General features: G+C 39.0%; 1 protein-coding gene across 1 annotated transcript in view; it reads right to left on the minus strand.

Annotated features, from left to right (window-relative positions):
• Window positions 1–17,232, minus strand: part of TRAPPC3L (trafficking protein particle complex subunit 3L) — a 40,251-nt gene that overhangs the window by 18,544 nt on the left and 4,475 nt on the right. The window contains exon 3 of the mRNA XM_040474621.1: window positions 16,287–16,386. Coding sequence (XP_040330555.1) covers window positions 16,287–16,386 — 100 coding nt within the window. The remainder of the gene's footprint in view (window positions 1–16,286; window positions 16,387–17,232) is intronic.

Here is a 17,232-nt window from a genome sequence, read left to right on the forward strand (position 1 = left end):
GTCTTGATTGGTATCATATATTGAACCCAATCCCATAATTTCCCAAAGTTCCCAAGGGAGCCTACACTGCTCCAAGGTGCTGACATAAGGAAGGATTGGGCTCCAGTTCTCATCGTTTATAGCACCAGCTTCACGGTGTGTCCCAGGACATAGTGAGACTTTAAGAGAGACAAAAGGGTAAGCTGAGCTACTGAGGCTGGAGCCCGAGCATGGAGGGAAGCCCCAGAAAGAAGTCTTTATTAGTTGCAGGCAAGGCAAGTGTACTTATGCCCATTTGAATAGGGTTTTGATCAAGAGCATTGAGTTAGTAAATCCCTTTTGGGGTTGCAAGATACTTATTGCAAATACACAATGTCATATTTGAGTTTGGAAGGAAATCTGCTTTTAGGCAGCTTCACAAAATATTTTCAGTGTTCAGTTGTTTAAAACTGAATTATGCAGAAAGAACATTTGTGCACCTGGAAGAGAGATCATATTCTAAAGTTTGCACTTCCGCTAAGGAGGAAAGGCAGAATTAATGTTTCTTGACAACCTATTATGTGCTGGTACTTTACATATGACTAAATTGAAAACTTCCCAACCATACTGGGGAGGAGGTATTATTGTTTCTATTTTTATGAATAACACTAAAGTTCAAAAAGGTCAAGGTTAAGCCACCGGTAAGAGAATAGAGCCTAAATTTGGACCTGGATTTGTCTGAGCTCTTAACTTCTACCCCATAAGTGTTGTCTCACGTTGGCGTAACATCAAGTTTTTATTTAATCTTTAAAAGCGTGTTTCCTCATGGTAATTACAGTGTTGAATTAGTACATCTCTGAGTTTCTTTCAATTCTTCTTTCCTAAATCTCATAGCCAGTAGCACATGACTCCATCAATGGACTTCTTGCTGTACTCCTGGCAATTGATGTCCAACTCCAAGGTTCCCGGCCTCTCTCCCATCCTTTTCTACTCTGAGTTCCCAGATCATTTGGGATAGCTGTGCTCAAACTATGCTTCTGGTTCACTATATCAATAAGATCACCTTCCTAATATTTCCTTAGATAAAAATGATAATTGGGGCGCCTGGGTGGCCCAGTCGGTTAAGCATTCGGCCTCGGCTTAGGTCGTGATCTCACAGTTCATGAGTTTGAGCCTCGTGTTGGGCTCTGTGCTGACAGCTCAGAGCCTGGAGCCTGCCTCAGATTTTGTGTCTCCCTTTTCTCTGCCCCTCCCCCACTCGTTCTCTCAAAAATAAATAAACATTAAAAAAATTTTTTTAAAAGATAATTGATAAAGAAGGAATCTTTAGCAATATAAAGTTCATACAAAATTTAGAATAGTCTATAAGCTCTAATTTTTATATCTTTAGAGCCGTCTTTCTGTCTGTCCATATGAACTAGTCATATTTTTACAGATTTCCTGACCATATAGCTGCACTAATGCTGGAGAAAAATCTTTAAAAGTTTTAAATTATAATGAAAACTGAAATGAAAATGGGGAAAATGCATTAGTTATTTCATCTAATCCCATTCTTCCAATCATTTCCAAGAATAGGATAAGGTAAGATACGTATGAATTCAGATGATATGAGTAATTCCACTTAAGAATAATACCTCAAAATATATACATCTTTGGGCACAGTACATAACCCATAAAACGGTTTCTAGTTGCATTGTAACAACATTTTGTTCCTAGATTTTAGCATGAACAGATGTGCGTCTGTATTAATAATGATTGCTGATGTTATCAACAGAACAAGTTTATTTCTCCCTGGAGGTTTTTTTTGGTATTTGCGTCATGGGAGGAAACATGAAGGGTGGAAACTGGCGTTTTTAAAAATCTCGCTTCATTAAACACCTGGCTAACTATGAGTGAGTCTCACTGACCCTGTATAGGAAATAAATAGTTAAAAAATATAGAGAGTCACAAACCAGTGTTTGATAAATTTCCATCTTCTTTGGAGTGAATGTCCTAGAAGATGCACCTACCTACCTCCTTCCCAAGAGATAAGTTAGTCATCCCAGCCCCTGGTTGGGTGGGCTTTGTTTCAATCAAGACTACCTACTTTTGTTCCAATGACATTTTCTTTAATTTGAAATATGTAAAAGAGATAAAATGAGAGGCAACTCTGGAAGAATTTGGACTGAGGGTCTGGAGGAATAGCAGGCCTCACATGCCTCCCTGCCATTATAGCAATCACCCTGGAGCACCAACCAAGGAACACAGTTTGCAAACTCTTGCTTTAAATCAGTGGATGCACGTGAAGATCACTTGGGGAGCATTTTCAAAGTTTTGATGCCTGGGTCTTATTTCCAGAGACCCCACTCAATAGGTCAAAAGTGGGGCCTGGGCATCTGTTTTGTTTTGTTTTGTTGTTGTTTTGTTTTGTTTTGTTTTGGAAAAGCTGTAGGCGATTCTGTAGGGCAATAAGGATTGAGAGTCATTACCCTGGAGCATCACTGAGAGGTCCGGGCAAGTTTGGACAAAATCTTTCTTCTGACAAGAATGCACTAAGCAGGGAGGCCCCAGAGTGTGAATGTCTTCCCTAGTGTCTCTGAATTCTTAGGCTCAGATGGACCTTGCTTTAGCCTTTGAGGTTTGGGGTCCCAGAGTATTTCCTCAGCAGTTTTCATCTCCTGGTAAGAAATTTCATTGTCGATAGTTACAGTAACGAAATGCTCCCGACACTAATGCTATTTTCAGTGCACACGCTTTGGTTTGTTTCATAAGTGAGGCTCTCGTGAATCTTATCCAAATGAGTTAAGAAAAAGAAAACAAAGACTCTCCAATGGAAAGTTAAGACAGCCTAGATTTTCATGTGCTGAGATATCTGGAACATTGATAACTTTCCCCTGGAGCATCTTTGGTAATAGTGCCAAGGAGGTAAGACGCCTAGAGACAGCCAGATTTCCTATAAGACCTGATCATAAACAGAACTGGGCGATGGACATTCACAGGTAAGGGGGGGATAACTTGCAGAATTTACTGACAATTGAGCCTTCAGAGACACTTCCCTGTGACTAAAGGAAAAAGAATACAACACAAATGTAGTCATAATAAAAACTTATGGGTAATTTCCCTGCAGGTGCCCTGCTTTCGTATTGGAATGCTGCTGCGAGTATGTGGTCTGCTGGGTTAGGCCTGATCAGTCTGCAGAATCCACAGACCTTGTGGTTATGCACACATGCTTTTCCACAAAAGAAAACTTCCTACACTTTTCTTCTTTCACCCCTCCCAGGGGTACAAAGGGGAATAGATCGAGTGTGTGGGTGTTTATGTAAGGCAGTTCTTGCCTACTCAGAGAAGAGAATTAAGCCTAAATGGTTATATTTCTTTAAGCAAGTTTATTAGTTTTAATAATCCATCTGCTAGATTTCTGGCCCAAATGGGAAGATTTCTCAAAATACTTGATGAGTTCCTTTTGCTGTTAATATTAACTGCTTTTTAAATACGGAGAATTTTATGACTATAAAGAGTTTTTCTTTCCATTTAATTTTTTTCTACTCCTTTTCTGCTCACAAATGTTACTCAGTAGGAAAACGGCCTGACATTCAGCTAGTTGTGAGGCCAGCCTTCTCTGGAATGTTGTGTGGTGTTGTGCTGTGACTTCCATGGAATTCAATCCCTGTTTATCAAGGGCTCCCACTTATTTTCATATCATATGTTGGAAAAAGTGGAAAAAGTAAAGCAATTCCATAGGCCCTTAACACTAACTTGTGAGTTAGCCTTTGAAAAATAGTAATTAATAGCAAAGATTAACAGATTCTATATCTAGAATGCGATGGAATGGGAGAAGATATTTGCAAATGAAATATCAGATAAAGGGCTAGTATCCAAAATCTATAAAGAACTGATCAAAGCCAACACCCAAAAAACAAATAATCCAGTGAAGAAATGAGCAGAAGACATGAATAGACACTTTTCCAAAGAAGACATCCAGATGGCCAACAGACACATGAAACGATGCTCAACGTCACTCCTCATCAGGGAAATACAAATCAAAACCACAATGAGATACCACCTCATACCTCTCAGCGTGGCTAAAATTAACAACTCAGGTAATGACTGATGTTGGCAAAGATGCAGAGAAAGAGGAACACTTTTGCACTGCTGGTGGGAATGCAGACTGGTGCAGCCACTTTGGAAAACAGTATGGAAGTTCCTCAAAAAATTAAAAATAAATATACTATGAACCAGCAATTGTACTACGAGGCATTTGTTCAAAGGATAAAGGAGTGCTGATTGGAAGGGGCACATGCACCCCAATGTGTTTATAGCAGCGCTATCAACAATAGCCAAAGTATGGAAAGAGCCCAAATGTCCATCAACTGATGAATGGATAAAGAAGATGTAGTATATATATATATATATACAATGGAATATTACTGAGCGATGAAAAAGAATGAAATCTTGCAACAACATGGATGGAACTAGGGTGTATTATGCTAAGTGAAATAAGTCAGAGAAAGATAAATGATTTCACTCATATGTGGAATTTAAGAAACAAAAGAGATGAACATGAGGGAAGGGAAGGAAAAATTAGATAAAAACAGAGAGGGAGATAAACCATAAGAGACTCTTAAATACAGAGAACAAACTGAGGGTTGCTGGTGGGGTGTTGGGTGGGGGGCTGGGCTAAATGGTGGGGTGTTGGGTGGGGGGCTGGGCTAAACGGGTGAGGTTCATTAAGGAAGGCACTTGTTGTGAGGATCACTGGGTGTTATAAGTACGTGATGAACCACTAAATTCTATTCCTGGAATTATTATTACATTGTATGTTCACTAACTTGAATTTAAATTAAAAAAAAAAGCAAAGAAAGATGTTCTATTTAGGCTTAGTCTGATTAGCTTCCATTGTTCAGTTGAAGGATGAAAAGGAACAGGAATCCTGGGAAGGTGTTGAGGGCGAAGGCACCTACCGTGCTTTACCCTTAGGATCCAGCCCCCCCCAGAACCGCACTGGGAAGTGCTCTTACTGACCTGGTCTCCAGTTGTGTCCTGTCGCCTGTGAACACTCACTCTCCAGTTCCGTCCAGACCCTTTGGATTAATTACTGAGCTCTTCACTCATTTTCTCCTCACCCCATCAGCTCCCCACACAGGTCACATGGTGAAGAATGCCTGGGTCCCAAATCCAACCTAGACTGTGAGGACTCTGCCATTCCAGTACCTCAGTTTCCCACTTCAATTTTCTGGTGGAGGTGGGATGCACATACAATCATGGCCACCTTCTCACACATCTATTTACAGATTATTCTAGTATAAAACAGTGGCAAGACACCGCAATACTTTAGGATGGTGGGGGCATATCTTTGAACTGACAGTCACAACTATAGGGTGTCTGAGGTAGGTGAAACCAGTGGTAGCCTCCCTCCACCCTCTCCTCTCTTCTCGCCCCAGATTTTCCAGGTTGTCTGGAGATTATTTTGCCCACAGCGTTGAGTTGCCTCAGATGGAGCAGATCTGAGCTGACGGGAAGTTCCCCTCCATGAGCATCTGTGTGGGGAGCACAAAGCTTCCATTCCGTGTCCTGGAATGCAGAAGGCTGAGCCAGGGCATATCACGGAGTGATGCTGACAGCGAGACAGGGGCTGTGAAGTGCTCCCAGTCTTGATGAGATGAGTCACCTTTGAGAGGATCATGAGCAAAAACCTGACCTCCACATCAATGAGAGATTTTAACAAAGGGCAGGGGTTGCCTAATAATAAAAAAGTTCCAGGTTTCCCCTCCATTCTATGCCATTCAGGTTGCATTTTTTAGTCTATCCCTTCAAGTAAATTGTGTGTAAGAAGGAGGAGAGTGTGTCAGGGGTGTGGGGGGTTGGCAGGCGGGGGAGGGGGAAAGGGGGGGTGGGAATGGAGGCAACTTTAAAACTGAGATCTAAATTTTCATCCTGGTTAAAAAAAACCAAAACATTCAAAGGGCTGAGAAAAGTCTCCTGATTTTGTGCATAGAATCAGGATGTTGACACAATTCAAGTGTTGTGCATTGTACTGGGTGCATTACACTTAGGCTTACACCCAGAACTGTGAAATAGGCCTTTTAGGGAAAGTATTCCTTTTAAACGTGTACATTGTTTAGAAAATGGAGGGAGCCAAATACAATCTGGAAAAAGAATGGAGGGAAAGTAAAATACAGAAGCATAAGGAATAAAACCTGTTTTGTTTTGTTTTTAAGAGAAAGAAAAAACCTAAGATATGCTGATGTCTCTGTCTTGCATGGCCTGGTTCAAGTTAATTTCACCTGGACAGTTTTCCTATTCACATAAAAAATCAGGTCATCTCTGGTAACATTTTCTGAAAAGACAGAGAATGCCAAGAGAAGGAACTGAAAAAGATTTAGAAAAAGAAACAAAAGCAAAAGCCCCATGGGATTAGAGGACCAGAACAAACTTTTATGATTGGTTCCTTTAGAATAAATTCAAAAGGAAACCTAATACTGTCTGTTGTAGCACAATATCATTTTGCTTAGGAGAATCTGGCTGGCTCCCATCCACTGAAGCTTCCCTCTGAATTTACCGTTCTGAGAAATGTACCTCCCCCCCTCCACCCCCTGCCCCATTCTTGCTAATGGTCTAAAATATTTACTTTCAACAAATAATGTGTTTTGGCTCAGATTGCTTCCCAGAGGATGCATTTTTTTTTAAGTTTGCTTACTTATTATCTGCAAAATACATAACAAAGACAATTCTCTCTATTTCAATACCTCATAGTTAGCATGCTAAATGGAGCCTGCTATACTCTTCTATACAGGAATTCTAGCCTCTGGAATAAAGGAAAACAAACACCAGCATCAGTAAGACAAATAACACAAGCACAGGGTTCATAGGTAACGTAAGACTCATAAATAAATGTTGCTAATTTCCTAGACAGGAAGAATATGGTCTTTGCCAATTGCTTTGCCCCATTTGGGGAAATCTCAGAACGTTTTTCGTACCCCAACCCCCTTCTTGGAGGGCTCTCTAGGATGGCCAGACTCTGTGTCTCATTACACTGCCATTCGGATCACAGATAATGGACTAGGATGGGCATCTGAGAGCCTGGGCACTCAGTCCACAGCTTGGCCACAGAAGACGCGTGCCATGAAGTCTGTACTCACAGAAGACAAGTTAGAGGCTCTTTTTGGGACTTTGAATATGAGACACAGAGACTCACAGAAGACACACCCAGAAGGGAAAGACTAAAAGAGGGTAAGGAGAAGTCCTGAGGCAGCCCTGTCACTCAGGTGGAGAGAAGATAAAGAATAGAGAGATGTTAGCAGGTAGCTGAAGAGCAAAATCAGCAGAGAATAGTTGAGTCACCAAAATGACGAGGACCAGAGGAGGGAACCACAGATACCTGCTACTGACATGACAGGGTAGACTGAGGGATTTCCCGATTTCTGCTTTTCCATGGGGCCAGCTGGTGTGTCCCAGAATATCATTACAATCAACCACTATGACCTGACATAACCCAAACATTCAACACAATTTTTGGCTTTATGATGAGTTTTAGGATACATTTCAAATACTTTCTATAATAAATGGAAATGATTTACTTAAATGCTCAATTTTATCTTTAACTTCTCTTAATGAAATCTTATAAATGGGTTTAGAAAGTATATTTTTTGTGTGTGCAACTAAGGAGACGTTTTTTAGATTTTATACTAGAGAAAGGTATAACTGTACTTTTATTTGCCCTCATAATAAACTGGAAGTGATAGATGCCTGTTGAGTAAATTATGTAAAATGTAATCTCTAATGATTTGATTATCTATTTAGTGCTTGCATTTTGCGATCACAATTGACCTCAAAGGGGCAAGACTGAATTTCTCCCTTCTCCTGAAACTTTCTACAGTCATATAAGTAAGCAGGGTGGGGGGAGAGGATGAAACTTTCAATAAAATTATCAAAATGAGTTCACTGTCTATTATTTAATGAGAATATTTTCCTGTCCAGGATCCCATGGCACTTCTAATCTTTTTATTGTAAATTGGTTATGGTGAGCCACAGGCACTTTTGGAGCACTGGATTTTCTCTTTCTTTCTTTCTTTCTTTCAATAATTTATTGTTAAGTTAGCTAACATACAGTGTAGTCTTGGCTTCAGGAGCAGATTCCCGTGATCCATCAGTCACATATGACACCCAGTACAGCACTGGATTTTGTATGTGGTAAATATTGCTTGAAGTAAGAGAGCTTCTGCAGGTGGTAGAAATCAGGGCAGGATGGAAGGCAGGCTTTAATTTGGAGATGAATGTGGACCACTGCCCTCTCCTGGACAGAATAGGAGAAGCAGCAGTGTGCACATGAGGGAAAAGATCTAAAATATTTTCCAAATTCATTTAGACAATTCTTAATGAATGTCTACAATGTACTGGTTTGCCATGGCACCATGGGCTAAACCCCAAGAATGTTTGAAATTATTTCCATTCTTTGTAAAATACTTTGGCTCCGGTTAGATGGAGAATAGAAATATATACCAAAAAAAAAAAAAAAAAAAAAAAAAAAAAGCTGGTCAAGAGCAAATTCTTGGAAGATCAGCAGGCACAAAACACAATAAAATTGTGTTTCACAGACTAAAACATTAAGCTAAAATTCAGACTTATGTGGCTCTTTTTTTCATAATAAAAATGTTCTAGGTAAGGATACTCCTGGATTCCCTTACCTTTCCAAAGTTGTTCTGTCATGTTTGTTTACTCATTGTGATTGCAACTCCTGCCTCCTACAAAGAAAACTAAGTTTCACCTTTGGCACATTTCAGAAAATGGACCTGGTCCATTTGACACTTATGAAGCCCTAACACAGCGGGTAAGTCTAAATCCCGTTACACCTTTCACTGGGTGGCAGCTGAAGTGCCAATCCACCATTGTGCTTTGCATCTCACTTCTTTGGACTTCTAGAGAAGAGAGCACAAGTTATTAGGCAGTCGTATTCTGGGCCCTTGGCCTACAATGTCATTTAATGGCACTTTTAGCACTAATAAATGGAGAGAGTAGATTTCATAGTTATGGGAGGGAGAACAGATCTGGCTAGAGAGAAATTCGTAACGAACCAGTGGCTGTATTTAATAACTTTCAGTGTTTTAATGGAAAGTCTTTATTTCAGATGTTTGCATATTGAAAATGATGTTCTTCAGTCTGTTTTGCATCCCCATTTGCAAAAAGTTGACAGCACCCTGTTGGGAGAAGGATGCAGCTTCCCTTCTCATCACATCTCCCTTCCACTGGCCAGCTTCTTACCCTTAGAGGTAAGAATAGTTCCTGGGTGGGCAAGCCTTTTGGATGGGTCAAACATGAGGCCACCAAAGGAAATAACAGCCATGGAAATGTATGTAACAATCCTACTGACTCATGCCTTCTGTGCTGGTTGTCAGATTATTGCCTCTCGGCTCCAAACCGACTCATCATTGCCCTGCTTGTGATGCTGGAGATAGATCTCACAAACATTTCTCCTTCGCCAGTAGAAGGGTCTCTAGGGACGCAGCGGGAGGACAGACTTCTCTTCCTGGCTCTGGGGCACCTTTTCTTGGTTTCCTCCTACAGGAAACAGTGACTGGCAGTGCTTCGTATACCCAGTGGCACTCGCTTCTCAGTTCTGGCCATGATTTCAAGGTTTCCTCACTGCCAGCCTCAGTCCACCTTCACCCCAGTGGGGGATTTCTGCTCACTGGTTTTGATCCATAATTTCCTACCCACCCATCTCAGCCTGACAACGCAGAGGCCTTTTTCAGCATCCACGGGCTGCAATCACATGTCGCCAAAGATGTTTGAACCTCAGCCTTGAGAAGAGAGACCCTCTTCAAAGTGTGTTTTTCCTTTGGGTATTCTCTCTCAGCACCAGGATATTCTTTAGCATTTTCTCCTTTCTTAGTAGCTAGTACCCTATAAATAGTTAATAATGTTTCATGTTAAACCTTCCTTATTGAAACGATTGTGTGGTTTCTATCTCCTGATGGGGCCTTCACTGATCCACCTTCCCAGCCATGGCACACCCCTCTGGAAGTGTCTAATAAAGTCATTTTTATGTCCCCATAGAAGCAAAACATCAGTGCTTCTGAGTGCTTCCAATCTGTATTGGAGATTGCCGTGGAGCCACCACCATTCTGAACTGACTCGGGAGCTTTATGCTTCAAAATATTTGAATTACTTGCATAGATGCAGCCTTGGTGGTTTTGTGCATTCAGATCAGAAGCAAGATAAAAGAAAGAAGGCCAGTACGATTTACCAAAATCTTTCTGTATAGCCTCAACTCTAATCTTAAATGAACCAATTTCTTTAAATAAAATGATCGTCCAGTTAAAAAACATCCTTCTGCCATTCGAGTTCCTCTGGATTATATTCCTAAGTCTTTTGCCTTAGAGTTTGTGCTTACAACATTCACCATTTAGATTTCCCTCCCTGCTTTAGGCATTCTTACTTATATTGCCTCCTATGAATGCTTCCTTTCAATTATTTCATTGATTTTCTATCACTCACCAAAAAAAATCATTGCACACATTATTTAATTAAGGTAAATTTCAATTTATAGCATTAAAAGGAAAAGATCTCATTTTCACTTTTCATAATTTCCAAGGACAATATATCAGGGTTCAATTTTTTGACCTAAGGATCGGAATTTCAAGTTTTACAAGTCTTTTTATATTTTTTATATATTATACTTTTTTTCTCTAAAAATTTCATCTTACTGTGACAACACCCCTGATGTGATGTTTATCCTGAAAAATTATCAATTCCTTCTACCCTTTATAATGACATCATGATGACACTGACCTAACAGTAGAAAGCTTTCCCAGCTTTGATGGGCAGAGTTTGTGCTAAGCCAAGCAGTTGTAAACACCATCAATAACTAGACGGTATGGATGTTCTGAGGGAGGCTTTGGAAGCTACACCCATCACACTCAGCTATTTATGATTCTAGTTCCACATCCAGATTTTGGTGAGGGAAAGCAAAGCCTGAAAATCTGAAAAACTGCAGCTGTAAGAGGTCCCACCCGATAAATATGGAAGCTGAGGTTCAGACTGGCAACATGACTTGCTAAGGGTCACACACTGGGAATGTGGCTGAGTAGGATGTGGATCCTTATCTTTCAATCTCAACTGCACTGGATATGGTTAGACTATCGCTCTACATCTGATGATGGATTAGAGCTTCTTGTGTTTAAGTGACTTTTCAAAGGGAACGTTATAATATCTCTTGTCAAGTGTAAACTTTATGATCATCTTAACTTTAAAGGATTAAGTTTTGGGGCATCCAGGTGGCTCAGTCAGTTAAGCATCTGAGTTTGGCTCAGGTCATGGTCTTATGGTTTGTGGGTTCTAGCCCTGTGTTGGGCTCTGTGCTCACAGCTCAGAGCCTGGAGCCTGCTTCAGATTCTGTGTTTCTCTCTCTCTCTTTCTGTCAAAAGTAAATAAACATTAAAAAAGTAAAGGATTAAATTAGTCTCTAATTCACTTCTCTTAATAATAAAACGTTTGTCATGAATGTATTTGGAAACCATGAAATATATTTTTGCATAACTAAGGAAATGTGTTTTAGACCTTAGACCAGAGTAAGGTACAACTGTATTTTTGCCTTGCTTTCATAATAAACTCAGAGATTTGTGCCTGTTAGATTACACTTAAACGCTCCAATGTTTCATCACTACAACTAAAATCGGCCATGTTAACTCTACTGCAGTTTCCACATTTTCAGTTTTCTCAGAACAGCCGTCATAACAGGAGAAAATCTTCAAAAGTACATTTTAAAGAAACAATTTTTGGGAAAAGCACTAGAATAAGATCAGAAAAATTCTTTGTATCTTTTCAAATTTTTGTTTAAACTCTAGTTAACACACAGTGCAGCATAGGTTTCAGGAGTAGAATTCAGTGACTCATCACTTACATACAACACCCAGTGCTCATCACAAGCGCTTTCCTTAATCTTCTTAATCTTCTTAATCTTCACTCCTCTGGCCCAGCCTCCAACCCACCTCCCCTCCAGCTATCCTCAGTTCGTTCTCTATCTTTAAGAGTCTCTTATGGTTTGCTTCCCTCTCTCTCTCTCTCCCTCTTTTTCAGAAAAATTAAATTGTAAGCTGGCTTTTATGACTATGTAACTGGCGACGACATCATCCTAAATCTGAATTACATCATCAGTCAAATGTGGCTAATGATAGATACCATTTTTACTTCACAGGACTCTTGTAAGGGGAAGAAATAATAAGTGGCAACTACTTTGAGCTTTTCTAAAGAAAGACACTGTATCATTAAAGTTTTGCAATATCATGTTGCAACGCTGCTGGCAATTTTTATAATTTATATGTCTTAATTGAAGTGTGAAGTACTGAGGCAATTACCACAAAAGTAACTTGTATATGATAAAATCATATTTTAGAAATGGATGCATTTTGATGTTGCAGGAATGTGACTTTAGAATTAGCCTGGCATCTCTTTTTTATGTAAAATGTAAGGCCTGATTACAGACTTTTTCGAGCAATGATTTGGCCTGCCATGGGATTTCTTTTCAGACCACTAGATGGCGCACTTTGGGGCCTAAAGCTAATTGTTCAGACGCTGAGTCCGCGCGAGGATGAGGATGGTGTTCTGTATAAAGGCATGGTCTGTCTGAGCTTGCAGCCAAACAAAAATCACAGGGTTTAGGTTCTAATCCTGACCCTGCAATGCTCCCTGGCCATAAGACTGTGGTAAATTTCTTCTGACCTTGCTCCACTCCTCTCTAAAACTACTCTGTAACATTTGACACCTGCCTCCCCTCGGGAGAGTTCACAAGGATTAATGAGATAATGCTGCTGAAGGCCAGACCTTTTAATGAAAGCTGCTAATTATAAGCAAAGCATCAGTGGGCAAGCATGTAACTAAGTTCTGCCCCTTCCTCTGTGTTAAAATGCTTCTGAATTCGGTGACATCATTCCCACATGTAAGAGAACATTTTGCTGTAGAAGTGAAAATGATTGAGAGAAAAAACTGGGCCCTCGAAAGAAACTGCAAAGGCCAGGAGACAACCCCTCTGCACCAGAGAAGGGTAAGGGTGATGAAATATTGTCTTCATTGAAAAGAAGGAATCTTGCATAGGAGTGGAGTGGGTTTTTTCCCAGTTTGTTGAGGATGGAGAGCAGATAAGAATTTACAGGACATCAGAAACATACAAAAAGTTTAGAGGAAACATATTTGGAAAGTGGATTTTATATGTTCTTAGTTTTATATCAAACAGATCTCTTTCTTCTAAGCTTTTTAAAAATTGAAATCAGAACACTTAACATGAAATCTACCCTCTTAATACATTTATAAGTGTACAATATATTATTGTTGACTATGGGTAAAATGTTGTACCACAGATCTCTAGAGCTCATTCATCTTGCTTGACTGACACTTTGTGCCCATTAGTTAGTAACTCCGCATTTCCTCCTCCTCCAGCCCCTGGCAACCATCATTCCCCTCTTTGATTCTATGAATTTGAATATTTTAGATACGTCACCTAAGTGGAATCAGGCAGTGCTTGTCTTTCTGTGTCTGGCTTCGACCATGTTGTTTCACTTGCAGAATCTCTCTCTCTTTTTTTGTTTTAAAGACTGGGTAGTATGCCATTGTATGTATATACCACATTTTTTAAAATCTAGTCATCTGTCAATTGCCTTTTAGGTTTTTTTCCACATCTTGGCTATTGTGAATACTGATGCAATGAATATAAGGGTGCTAAAATCTCTTCAAGATCCTGGTTTCAATTTTTGGGGGGACAAGTACCCAGAAGTGGGACCGGCAGGCCTTACGGCAATTCTATTTTTAATTTTTGAGGAACTTTCAAACTGTTTTCCATAGTGGCTACACCATTTTGAATTCCCACTAATGGTGTGGAGGGTTCCAATATCTTCACATCTTTCCCAAAACTTGTTGCATATAAATATAAATATAAATATAAATATAAATATAAATATAAATGCAAATATATACCTGAGGTGAGGTGAGGTGAGGTGATAGCGTGGTTTTGATTTGCATTTCCCTGATGGTAAGTGACTTTGAGCATTTTTATGTATACCTGCTGGCCATTTGAATGTCTTTTTTTTGGAGAAATATCTAGTCAAGTTCCTCGCTTATTTCTTAACTCAGTTACTAGTTTTTTTAAACTAGAGTTACAGGAGTTCCTTACATATTTTGGGCATTAACCCCTTATTAGATATTTGGTTTGCAAATATTTTCTTTTATTCCATGGTTGCCTTTTCACTGTTGATCATTTACTGTGCAGAAGCTTTTCAGTTTGATGTAGTCTCACTTCCTTGTTTTGTTTTTGTTGCCTGTGCTTTTTGATGTCATATCCATAAAATCATGCCAAGACTAATGTCATGAAAGTTTCCCCCTATTTTGTTCTAGGAGTTTTACACTTTTGGGTTTTATGTTTACATTTTAATCCATTTCAGTTCATTTTTATGTATGGTGTAAGGGTCTAATTCCATTCTTTTGCATGTGGATAGCCAGTTTTCCCAGCACCATTTATTGAAGAAAATTTTTCCCCATTGCCATACTCAATGGTAGAAAACGGGAAGCTTTTCCTCTAAGATCAGGAACAAGATAAGGATGCCTCCTCTCACCATTTCTACTCAACTTAGTGCTGGAAGTCCTAGCCAGAGTAGTTAGGCTAGAAAAAGAAATAGAAGGCATACAAATTGGAAAGAAAAAAGTAAAATTATCTCTTTTCACAGATGATACAATCTTAAATGCAAGAAACCCCTAAATATTCCACCAAAAAAGCTGTTAGAATTAAGAAATGATTTCAGCAAAGTTGCAGGATACAAAAGCAACATAAAATTAGTTTCTGTATACTGACAATGAACTACCCAGAAAAGAAATTAAGAAAACAATCCCATTTACAATTGCAGCAAAAAAGGATAAAATACCCAGGAATGAACTGAAGGAGGTGAAAGACTTGCATTGATGAAAGAAATCAAACAAAACACAAACAAATGGAATGACAGCCCATGTTCATAGATTGGAAGATTTAATATTGTTAAAATGTCCATACTATCCAAAGTGATCTGTTTTTGCAATGCAATTCTCATCAAAATTCCAATGGCATTCTTACAGAAATAGAACACAACCATCTACATTTATATAGTGCAAATATTTTCCATTAAAACATCTAGTATTTTTGTAGGATCGCCCATACATTTGCCCTAGTGAAAAGTTATTTTATTTTTCTAACTACTGTTTATCACTTTAGTTATATTCTGCAAACATGGAAAGGGAATTTTTTAAACTGTTTAGTTGTGTGATAAACTCACCACACTGAGACTGGAAGACCTGGGTTTCAGTTTCAACCACATGATCACTAGCCATGAAATAATGAGAGTAATTATAACAAGAAGTGGGAAAAATCTTTTATTTGGATTGTGTTTTTTGAATGCCTACATTTTTAAAATATATACTAATCTTCAATTTTTGTCATATTTTTTCTGGAACTCAGTTTTCTTATCTGGAAAATGGGAATAACTCCCACTCTGCTTACTTCATAGGGATAATGTAAGTGTGAAAGACAAAAAAAAAATGTAAAACTGCATTTAGAATTACAAAGCACTATATAAAAATATTATTGCCACTCACATGAAGAGTCAGTATGACAATGTACAATAATATTAAGGATTGGGAGAGAAAAGAACGAGGCTGAATTCACAGGTCTGTTGTGAGAACCCAGAGGTGAACCTTACAAATATCTGATACCCATGTATTCTTTCCATGTATCCCACAAATGAACAACCCGAGGTTAATAGCCATAGGCTTCCAGATTAAAGGGATTCTGGCTAAGGATGCATTTCCAATATCATCTTATATCTAAGAGATTTGAGCTAGTCTTGGGTGATTCCAAGTTGTCTCGCATGTATCAGGTCTGCAAAGGTTCTTAGAAATTTTATTTTTCTCTTGGGAAAACATTGCTTTGGAAATAAAATGGCTGCAACAATATTCTATAAGACAGCCAAAGACCACTTCCTCCATGCACTAAAATGATTATACAAAGGAATTGATTTGGGGCATGCATATTATGAGGTTGCCTTATTACATTCCCTTTCTGTTTACCTCTCAAAACATTTTTCCCAGTGTGGGACATACACTCCACACACACCACGTGTTCAGAAAAATCTATAGATGCTTAAATGCCTAAAAGCATTTATCTCTGTTCACAATAGCTTTATCCCTGTGCCAAAATAAAATTCTTTTCGATCAGAATCTCTTAGCACCTAGTGATGAATACAGATAGAACCTATCTAATCAGGGAAGAAAACCACAGAACTGAGGACAAATCAAAGCTTCTCAAAACATATTGAAAGGACAAAAAATGCATTTACCTGGGCAATTATATCTGTAATTTCTGAGTAACTGTGGCATCTTCTTACACAAGATCGAGCCAAAAAATCTTCCACCAGCCGTGTTCCAATGCCATATCCCCTGTGGTCAAGGAAAGAGTGTGGTCTGAAAATAATATTTAAGTAGTGAATTCTATCAATGTTTGAGAATGGAGTCATCGGTTTAGCACTTGCATAAATGAATAACAAAGTAAAGCAAACTTGACAAGTCTAATGGCTATTTCACAGTAGGCTCTTTATTTGCCTTACAGACCACAGAAACACAAAGCACTTATCTGGGAAATATTAACTAGTTTCCTATAAGCAGAGAAGACTGAAGAGGTATGTCTGGCCCAAATTTGACAGTGTAGATTAAAGTTAAGGGAAGTTGGTGTTTGTAGCCTAGTGTTTCTTACTGGCAACTTTCTCATCAATAGCTGGTGATGGAACCAATGAGGATCTAGCTAACTTGTTGTCTGCTACAGGTATGGTACTTAGATGTTCATTCTTCTCCTAGCATAGTTATCATGGCAAGGGAACAGGCATATCCAGGATGGGCTCTGGAAGGAGAGGAAGAAGGGAAAAGTAAAATCAATTTTTGTTGCCAGCATAGGTTTCTGCAGTTAGAACTCTGAAGTTTGGCAAAAAGAAAATAAAGTGATGTTCAGAAAATTCATTTTTCATTCTAGGGAAACTGAACCTATGGGACTTGGGAGAAAGTATTTATATTATCTGTTAGCTCTACCCTACCATGAATAGATTGGGTAGTATCTCAAGTACAGTTTTGAAAGCATCTTTTTTTTTTTTTATTTTTATTATTATTATTTTTTTTTCCAACGTTTATTTATTTTTGGGACAGAGAGAGACAGAGCATGAATGGGGGAGGGGCAGAGAGGGAGGGAGACACAGAATCGGAAACAGGCTCCAGGCTCTGAGCCATCAGCCCAGA

The sequence above is a fragment of the Herpailurus yagouaroundi genome, unplaced genomic scaffold (assembly GCF_014898765.1).
Source record: "Herpailurus yagouaroundi ecotype Mexico unplaced genomic scaffold, PumYag 139, whole genome shotgun sequence".
NCBI classification, from domain to species: domain Eukaryota; kingdom Metazoa; phylum Chordata; class Mammalia; order Carnivora; family Felidae; genus Herpailurus; species Herpailurus yagouaroundi.